The following is a 9,074-nucleotide window of genomic DNA, read 5'->3' as shown; positions in this document are numbered from 1 at the left end:
GCGGCCTGAATGATTCAGCCCTGCAGCCCTGCTGTGAGATATGATCTGGACAACAGATGTCAATATAAAGTTGAGGATAACATTGGCCACTTCTGTGTCTTAGTCATAGTTCTCTCTCCTTTCTTTCGTAATCTTTTTTGTCATCAGACGGACAGCTTGGTCATATACACTTCTCTCTTTGTTGACGTTTTGTTAACTCATCCTCCTGCCGTTAACCCAGTGGTGGAAAGTAACTAAGTACATTTACTCAAATACTGTACAAATACTGTACTACTAAATGTTGAGGTATTTGTACTTGACTGTATTCCAATTTCCAATACATTTACATCTACTCCACTACATCTCAGAGCAACATTTGTACTTTTACTCCACTACAATTATTTGAAAACTAGTTACTTTGGAGATTTACATTTTGATTAGAAAAACATACATTACTGTAACCACTTCAACCCTATATACATTTCGACCATTTGAAAATAGCTGATCTACAAGCTCACAATGCGTTGTGATGCATTGTGTGTGACCTCTCTTTTCTATTTAAATATGAATATAAACTAGAAAGGTCGCAATTTTGAAGAAATGCAAAGTTGTGGTTTGCAGTTAATTTCTCGCATTTGCGGCGCCCCCTATGGATGTAAATGGAACTTGGTTGATTGAACCACCCACGACATGCGATTCAAATTTGTAATGGATCGGACATTCCGTTCGTGATTTATTTATTTGTAAAATAGGCCCCTCCTACTATCTTCGGATAGTCGCCCTGTTAGGGCGACCACACTAATGACAATCTCTTCAAATAAACAATTGAATCAGAATACAGCTGATTTAGCAAAAGGCACTGACCCATGTGATATTTAATTGGTGTTATTGCACAGTTTCAACCTTGTAGTCTTTAATTGGTCTCTAAGGCCTGGGTTGATTAAACAACAACTCTGTGTATGTGCGTGCGTGCATGTGTGTGTGTGTGTGTGTGTGTGTGCGTGTGTGTGTGTGTGCGTGTGTGTGTGGGTGGGTCTGTGCGTCTTTTAGGAGGTCTGTGCCATAGATACATTTACCTTGCATCACCAGGCATTCCACCGTGGAGAAAACCGGTGGTTTTCATTCCAAAACTGATCAAATGATTAAAGGGATTGTCATTGTGACATTAAAAAAAAGTTTTTGTAATTTTTCTTATTTTACGCAGAGCCTGAGTTTCCTCACTCACTCGATCGGTCTCAGAGGGAGAGATAGCCAAGAGTAGTCGCGGTTTATTTACTAATCAATCGATTTAATCCATTTTGGAAAAGCTTAGATTTGATTAAAGTTTAAAATGTGTGATTAAAGTTTATATTTTAACCTTTCTTAACCTTTTCTGATTAATTGAATTTGAATATGAAGGACGGCCAAATCCCCAATGAAGCCATAGGATTTCTTGGGTTTTAAATCCTTTAATAGCAAACAAAATCAATCAAAACCTCCCAAGTTTGATTAAATGTAGTAATGCTGTAAATAGCCACACGGGGGCAATGAATTAACATCAAATGGAAACTGAATGATATCTAGGCTATATAGATATTCAAGTGAGTCATTTCACTTTTCACTTTCACTGGCCATATATGTCTTGAGTGTCTTGAGTGTATACAGGGTTTGATTCAAGGTTCAAGGTTGGACAAAATTGTTACATCTTGTGTACATAAAACTAAAACTTATTTTAGTTTGGTTTCCTCCGTGAGGTTTCAGATCAACATATGGAATGTCAGAACAGGAAGGACGGATGGGGAATGATCAACATATGGAACAGAACAGGTCAGCTCCAGATATAGAATAGAATAGAGTTGCTGGCCGGCTCCGTATATGCAGATCTATCAGTCTTAATTCTCCATGTACAGTAGGCCATACGGTTATCCAGGATTAGATGTGTCGTGCAGTGGCGTATATCCCAGGAATTACGTTTTGGGCAGGCAAGGTGTGATAATTGTCACAATCGTAGCACTAAAGGTTTTCAAAGATATATACCTGCCAGACGAGTATAGGATACAAAGGCTGAAAGGCATGCATTTAAATTCCAATGGGTGATTGAGGGCCGCGCTCTACCGCAACGCCGGCAACGGCCAATCAGCTGTCCACTAATAGTTCTCAGGTCTTGTTTCTGTCCTGTTTTTTTCTCATTGTATGGATTTTGATATGGAGATGGTATATGGTGGCGTGACGTGATGTGTCACAGGGCCACCATTTATGGAGATCTATATGGTTCCTCATGTCACGTGACGTCACGATGTCACCAGGCGTGACCATATATGGAGACGTGACGTCACGAGGCATGACCATAATTCTGTGGAGGCATGGGTGCAGGTGACGGACGGACGGGAGATGCAGGTTTCCATATAGTAAATGCTCACCTACAGTCGCAATAAGTATATATTGGTCAGTATCTGTTACGAAGGAACGGAGTGCCTCTCTGACATCATAACCGGGGTGTCAGAGAGGTGACGTCACTCTAACATACCTCTGACACCTCAGCACTATAAATATAGGTGCCTACGCGAGCAAAGCGGATTTAAGATAAGATTCGAGATCAACACGCCGACCTAGGACTCCATACCAAGATCGCGATACCGACCGCCGGACACCAAGACCGCATCATATCTGTCCCTTCCGAACTTCGGAAGGTTGGATTCTCTCGGCCCTATCCCCGACCAGACTCTCATACTTGGGCCTCAGTCACAGTATCGGCTATCGGATTATGTTTGAATGATGATGCAGTTTGTCAACTCATGTGACATTGTTGAATAAGGTAAGACATTACTCTGTCCTGACCATTGATTGCGAATTCAGTGAGCACTTACTATGAGACCTAGCAGATCATGTCTGTCTGTCTGTCTGTCTGTCTGTCTGTCTGTGTGTCACACTTTTGTGCCCATATATGGAGCTGCTTTGGGGACTCCTTATATGGTTATGGCTGAATCATGGTGACATCAGTGTGATGGCGTGGTCCAACTTGTGCCCATATATGGAGCTGCTTTGGGGACTCCTTATATGGTTATGGCTGAGTCATGGTGACAACTTAAATATGTACGAGCTGTGTTCGCTTCCCGCGTTTGCGCGTCTTACTGGTGCTATCAGTTGAACTTGTCTCACCTAAGCCTTACTTTTTGCTGACCTGATGCCACTATAAGTTTTCACTCCAATTGTCTAAACTTAAAGGGTGCGTGCCAGTGCTGGGCAAACATGGCTGCTCATGAAGAAAGGAAAGGCCTGCAATTAAGTTCATGAAACCTTGTAGAAAGTTTGGTCACGAGGGGACATTTCAAAAATATCTAAACGGCTCTAAACCGAGAATTGGCTTGCCATGGCATTAATTTATGGTTGTTCTCAACATGTATGCAATGCAATAGAACTGGAATTTCCACATTTATAGCATTACAAAGACCTCGGTCCTGCACTATAACGCTATGCCGTAGACGAGATATTCCAGTTGCAGTGCTTTTCACACAATCTCCTTCAACCACAGTCCATATATTTTTCAACATGGATCATGGATGGATCCATATTTGTAGGCTATAGTTAGTTCCAACTTTGTTCTATTTCTAATTTGTGTCATTTCTTATTAAACGTGGTTAATGTGCACCATCTAGTGGCTGCATTGTAAAACTACACCACCTGATCTCTGATTTCTCCACTGTCAATGAATTCAAGATGTCTAAATTAAAGATAGATACTGGTATAGGGACTGGACTATATCCTGGGAAGATAGTGCTTTATTCCTATCAAGACACCTGCAGAGAATGCATGGTATGGTATATTTAAACTTAACCAGTAAACTGACCACCAACACTTCTATGACATTGTGCATAATTATATAGGCCTGCTCCCTTTTGTTGATTATTTTAGTTTAGCAGGGTTACAGTTTTGTACTGAAATGATTAAACACAACCATACAGTATTAATACATACTATAGAAAACAGCAGGTTAACTTGTTTATCTCTTTCACCTGCACCAATCATTTCAGCTGATTGAATGATTGTCCAAAATTGCTTATTAGTCTTTAACTTTATTTTCGAGGGAAAGCGTATATAATAATGAACAATACATTGTATTACACAATGTATTGTGTGTAATTATGCTGGATCCATTGTTCCCGACCTATGATGACGCTTAACAGATAACAGCAACATATATACAGCAAATCACAGATTGAGTAAAAAAAAACACAAAGTGTGTTGTAAAAGAAAAGAAAACAAATACATGAACAATAATTCATAATAATGCCTAATCATCAAGATATTACAAAACACAGATTTTTTGGTTCATCACAGCTCACACCATGGCCATGGCCAACAGGGCACCGCATTCAGCAGTGACATGTCCTGCCACCCAGGTGCAGTCAATCAGCACTGACCAGCGACCATACACCCTAGCAACAGCTGCACCAATAAGGGCACCCCTCCGCGGACCCCGCTCGTTGTCCTTTTTCTTATGCCAGAGCCAACAGGAGGCTCTACCTGCCTTGTTCTTGGGGGGTTGCAGGCACTGAGAGGTCTCAAGGACTGCGGTTTGCTTCCTATAGGGTCCTCCTCCTATACCAGACTGTTCGTCTGTGCGGCGTGCATGCGTCCGTCCGTGAGTTCCCCAGAGAAGGCTTGTGATGTTTTGTACATCACTAAAATCCTTAACCTTCTATATATGTTTGTGTCATCATCACACATGTGAATGACAGAGTTAAACAATAATCAATGTGAGATACATACAATGAATACATTGGGTACGTATACGTATAGGTCATATAGCAGCAGCAATTGTCAGGAAGGGCTTGATTTGTTTGAAAATACAAAAGGCTATTATGGAATGAGCTGGAAATCTAACCTTGATCCACTTGTCAAACACTTCTGGAACGTATACAATACTTATTTTTTTGATTAATTCAATGTTGCAATTACAGGCGATCTGTTTAAACCATTTTGGGCGGGAACCCCTTTTGGTGTTAGCATTATGTTATGCTTTAGCTATTGAAAAATAGCAGATCTACAAGCTCGTAGCGCGCCACTCGAGCTTGTCGATCTGCTATTTTTTGAAAAACACCATACAGTTCAAAAGCAAAAGTGTAGGCCTACTGCGAGGGATCACGACAGCGCACACGTCGTTTGCATCTCGTCGTCGTTGGTCTCATAGTGACCCTGAGCCCGGTGAGCCGCCAAAACCAGCTGGTCAAACGCATGCTGCACGCCTTCCTTCGTGCGGGCGGAGCACTCGACGTACGCGACGGCGTTCAGGTGGCGGGCCAGCTCCTCCGCCGTCTCCGGAGGGACGGGCGTCTGCCTCGTCCGTGCCAGCGTCTCCACGGTGGCGGGGTCCTCCCTCAGGTCGCTCTGCAGGCCCACCAGCAGGTAGGGGCAGCCCGGGCAGTAGTGGCTGATCTCGGGTATCCACCTGTCCTGGACGTTTTCGAACGACGAGGGGTCGACGACGGAGAAGCACACCAGGACCACGTCCGTTCCGGGGTACATGATGGGGCGCAGCCTGTCGTAGTCCTCGCTCCCCGACGCCTCGTACAGCTGGAGGTCGCATTGCTCGCCGTCGATCGTTATCAGCTTTGAGTGGTTTTCCATGACCGTCGGAGCGGTGTCTGGCAGCTCAGTGGGGAACGTGTCCGTCATGTAGGTGACCAAAAGGCTAGATATGCCCACTAAGCCGTCTCCGACTAAAACACACTTGATGGTCTGCATTGTTGTTATCCTCGTTTCAAAGTCCACTGTTTCTTCCTTGGAGGTCACTTCCATTTATTCTCATTGAAGATGTGTTTATTGATCCTCTGAGCTGGCCATGAACCTTTGTTGTTGTACGCCTGGAAAAATATCACGTTCCCTCATTACTTATAATACAATTTACAATTTAGGCATTTAGCAGACGCTCTTGATCCAGAGCGACTTACATTTAAGCAAAAACAAAAGCATGTCATACACACATATATATATAAAGTAGTTATCATGAATCGTGTATAAACTAAGAACGTAATAGTGGAGTATCTATGTCAACTATACTATACTATATTATATATTATACAATATATACATGTGTACTATAAAGTGCTATGACTACATAAAATGCAATTCTAGTGCTGTCTACGTAAGTCGACATAAAATGCTATCTAAGGGGCTAGGGCAAGTGCTACGGGCCATGGTGGAGTCTGAAGAGGTGGGTTTTCAGACTACGACGGAAGATTGGGAGTGAGGCTGCAGTTCTGACTGTGATGCAAGTGTTAATGTTTTTTTTAAATCTTTTACAGTTTTAAATAAAACGTTTTCAGGAAACTGTAAATCCTGTTTCATCAAAGTATTAAGTAATTATTATTTAAAAAATAGTTCTACTGTTGAACATACATTTTCTTAATTACAGCATGTATTCATTTTAACATTCCTATAGCAACAAAACTAATCCCACATATAACTATTTATTAACCATTAGAGATCTGTATCATACCTGGAAAACGAGGATAAAGATCTGTTTTCTTTCGAAGAACAATCAACCCAAGATGGAGCAGGTCATCACAGCAATACCCGAAAATGAAACAGACGATATCTATCTTCCATCAACCACAGAAAGTAGACGAACCATCCATGACTGTCAGGCAGCATTTCATAAACTGGCTCTTTCTCCCCAAGCACATACCGATACTCAACAGGTGAACCTCCCCGAAGACCTGATTGGCTGCCCTTTCCAACCAACCTCCAAGGTCTCTGGTACTGTGATGTCATCTATGCTGCTGTCAGAGTGGGTTAAAGAGCCTGCATTTAATATAAACAAATGCTTCACGCTGCAGTTCAGTGGCCTTGTGGTTAGAGGGTCCGCCCTGAAACTGTGGAGGTCGGGGTTCGATCCCCGGCCGCGTCATACCAAAGACTGTAAAAATGGGACCCAGTACCTCCCTGCTTGACATTCAGCATCAAAGGGTTGGATTGGGGGGTCAAATCCACTAATTAAATGATTCCCTGAAGCTCACTGCTCCTTGGCTGCGGCTCACCGCTCCAAGAGATGGGTCAAATGCGGAGAACAAATTTCACTGCGGTAACGTGTGTGACAAATCATATGACTTTGACTTTGAGTTCAAGCTTGCAGATCTGCAACTTCTTTTTTGAATCCTGAAAAGTAATAGTTTTGGACATAATGAGGTTTGTGCCCGACAGAGATGATTTAACAATATTATATATCATAACACATAGTCAATTACAGAAGCACACAAGATGGATATATCGATTTGGGGGCTCCAGGTGAACAGTCTGAACACTAGCGTGAAGCACGTGCTTATAGCAAATGCAATTAAGGTGTATATAGCTATTAGCTAGGAGGATTTTCAAGTCAATTGATAGTGTGAGGTGTGGAGGATGGAGGCATGTAGTGACTCTGCATCCATCCATGCAGGGAATGCCATGACTGGTGGAGGTGCAGACTGGACCTGCGGTTATACCGCCAGTCCGCCCCAACACTGACTGGTGTTTCTGGAGTTGTCTTGTATTACTGAAAGGGAGAAAAGAATGACGCATGGCAGTCATCCACGGAAAGTCGGAAACACAACAACATGAAAAATACAATCTACTATATGTTATTATCCAGTCTGTGTGTGTGTGTCTCTCTCTCTCTTTCTCTCTACACCCTAGAATAGAGCATCAAACTGTGGCGATACTGCATTCCGTTAAATCCTCATCATCTGTTTTGACTCAGGCTTAATTGGCACACCTTACACATGGAATCACAATCATTTTCCAAGACTTTATCATCAACACCCATGTTCACCTTAATGGTCAGCAGAACTATTGATAGCTACGTACGTGGCCAAACAAAAAATAGTTTATTTGGTACACCTCGTGATACTCCCATTCTCGAATAACACTGTCCTCTATACAAATCCATAATCGGGAACCCCTTTTGGTGTTTTAAACATTATGTTATACTTTAGCTATTGAAAAATAGCAGATCTACAAGCTCATAGCGCGCCACCGAGTGACGCGCTACGAGCTTGTATAGGTCTGCTATTTTTGAAAAAATCGTAGAAATGTGGCGCAAATCTTTGAATATATATTCTTTCAAAGTGAATGTTTTTAAATCCGGTCTAAATGGGTTAAGAATGTAACCTAATTTAAGCACTCACATACCTATAGTAGCCTTACCTTAACTTGCATTGCAAGATTCATGTTCTTATAGGCAGCCTTATTTCATGTAGCTTTATTTTTATTTTATTTTCGGAAAGGAAACCTGAGTGGGAAATGATGTACAAAAATAGAGCACCTTGTTCTCTTCCCTATACTTGGCAGCAGGTCTATCTTGACCAACAGGTTAATAGAAACCTTCTGGAGAGACCAACAGGAAGATAAGATATATGCATATACGATATGCATGAGTTTACCCTCCAAATTCCAATGAATAACGTGCTTTTGGTTGTTTCTTTATTGTTATGATGTTGTATCTCCAACTAAAACTAGGCTATACACACTTGATATTCTGCATAGTTGCCTTTTGTTTAAAATCCACTGTTTTCTTTGAAAATCATTTAATTTGTTTCGTCCTATCTGTGCTGCTTGTGTTAACTCTGACAGTGGCTGCATGCTCCGGGATTACGTCATCATCCAAATGTTTTTCACTAAAATCATTCCGAAGAAACATGCAAATCATTGCTTCATCAAATAAGTGTATTGTTGTTGTTTTGGCTTGTCAAATTATTTGACCATTCCCAGTGACAAAACAAAGAAAGCACACATACAATAAACATTTAAATCGCATCAAATGTTTTGTAAAAATGTGTTTCAAATTAGGCCTATGCAAACGAGCCTCATTATACAGTGAGTCTACTGTTTTGTTTTAACTAATAGGGATCCGTAACATGAACGTGGAAAAAGTACCGCAATCATGACACAAATAGCATTCACTCATATTCACTCATATTCAGCATGCATTGTCTACAACATCAGTAGACTCTCTGTGGCTGCTCCAGTGTGCTCCATAACCAAGCCAACTCTCTGCAGAGTGCAGACAGTATAATAATATCTCAACCTGTCAGTATATAGTGTACAGTATGCAGTATTACCTTACCTATAATGTAATA

General features: G+C 41.6%; 1 protein-coding gene across 1 annotated transcript; it reads right to left on the bottom strand.

Moving 5' to 3' along the window:
• Positions 1-5,100: 5,100 nt before the first annotated feature.
• LOC308335306 (cell division control protein 42 homolog) lies at positions 5,101-5,824 on the bottom strand (the record flags this gene model as incomplete). Its single annotated transcript, XM_080792322.1, has 1 exon — positions 5,101-5,824. Exon 1 carries the CDS (start codon positions 5,755-5,757, stop codon positions 5,101-5,103), a length of 657 nt encoding a protein of 218 aa, XP_080648448.1. The 5' UTR covers positions 5,758-5,824.
• Between the last annotated feature and the right edge of the window lie 3,250 nt (positions 5,825-9,074).

This window comes from Protomyctophum bolini (assembly GCF_963924005.1).
Source record: "Protomyctophum bolini genome assembly, chromosome: 20".
NCBI classification, from domain to species: domain Eukaryota; kingdom Metazoa; phylum Chordata; class Actinopteri; order Myctophiformes; family Myctophidae; genus Protomyctophum; species Protomyctophum bolini.
This window is presented reverse-complemented; position numbering and strand designations above follow the sequence as displayed.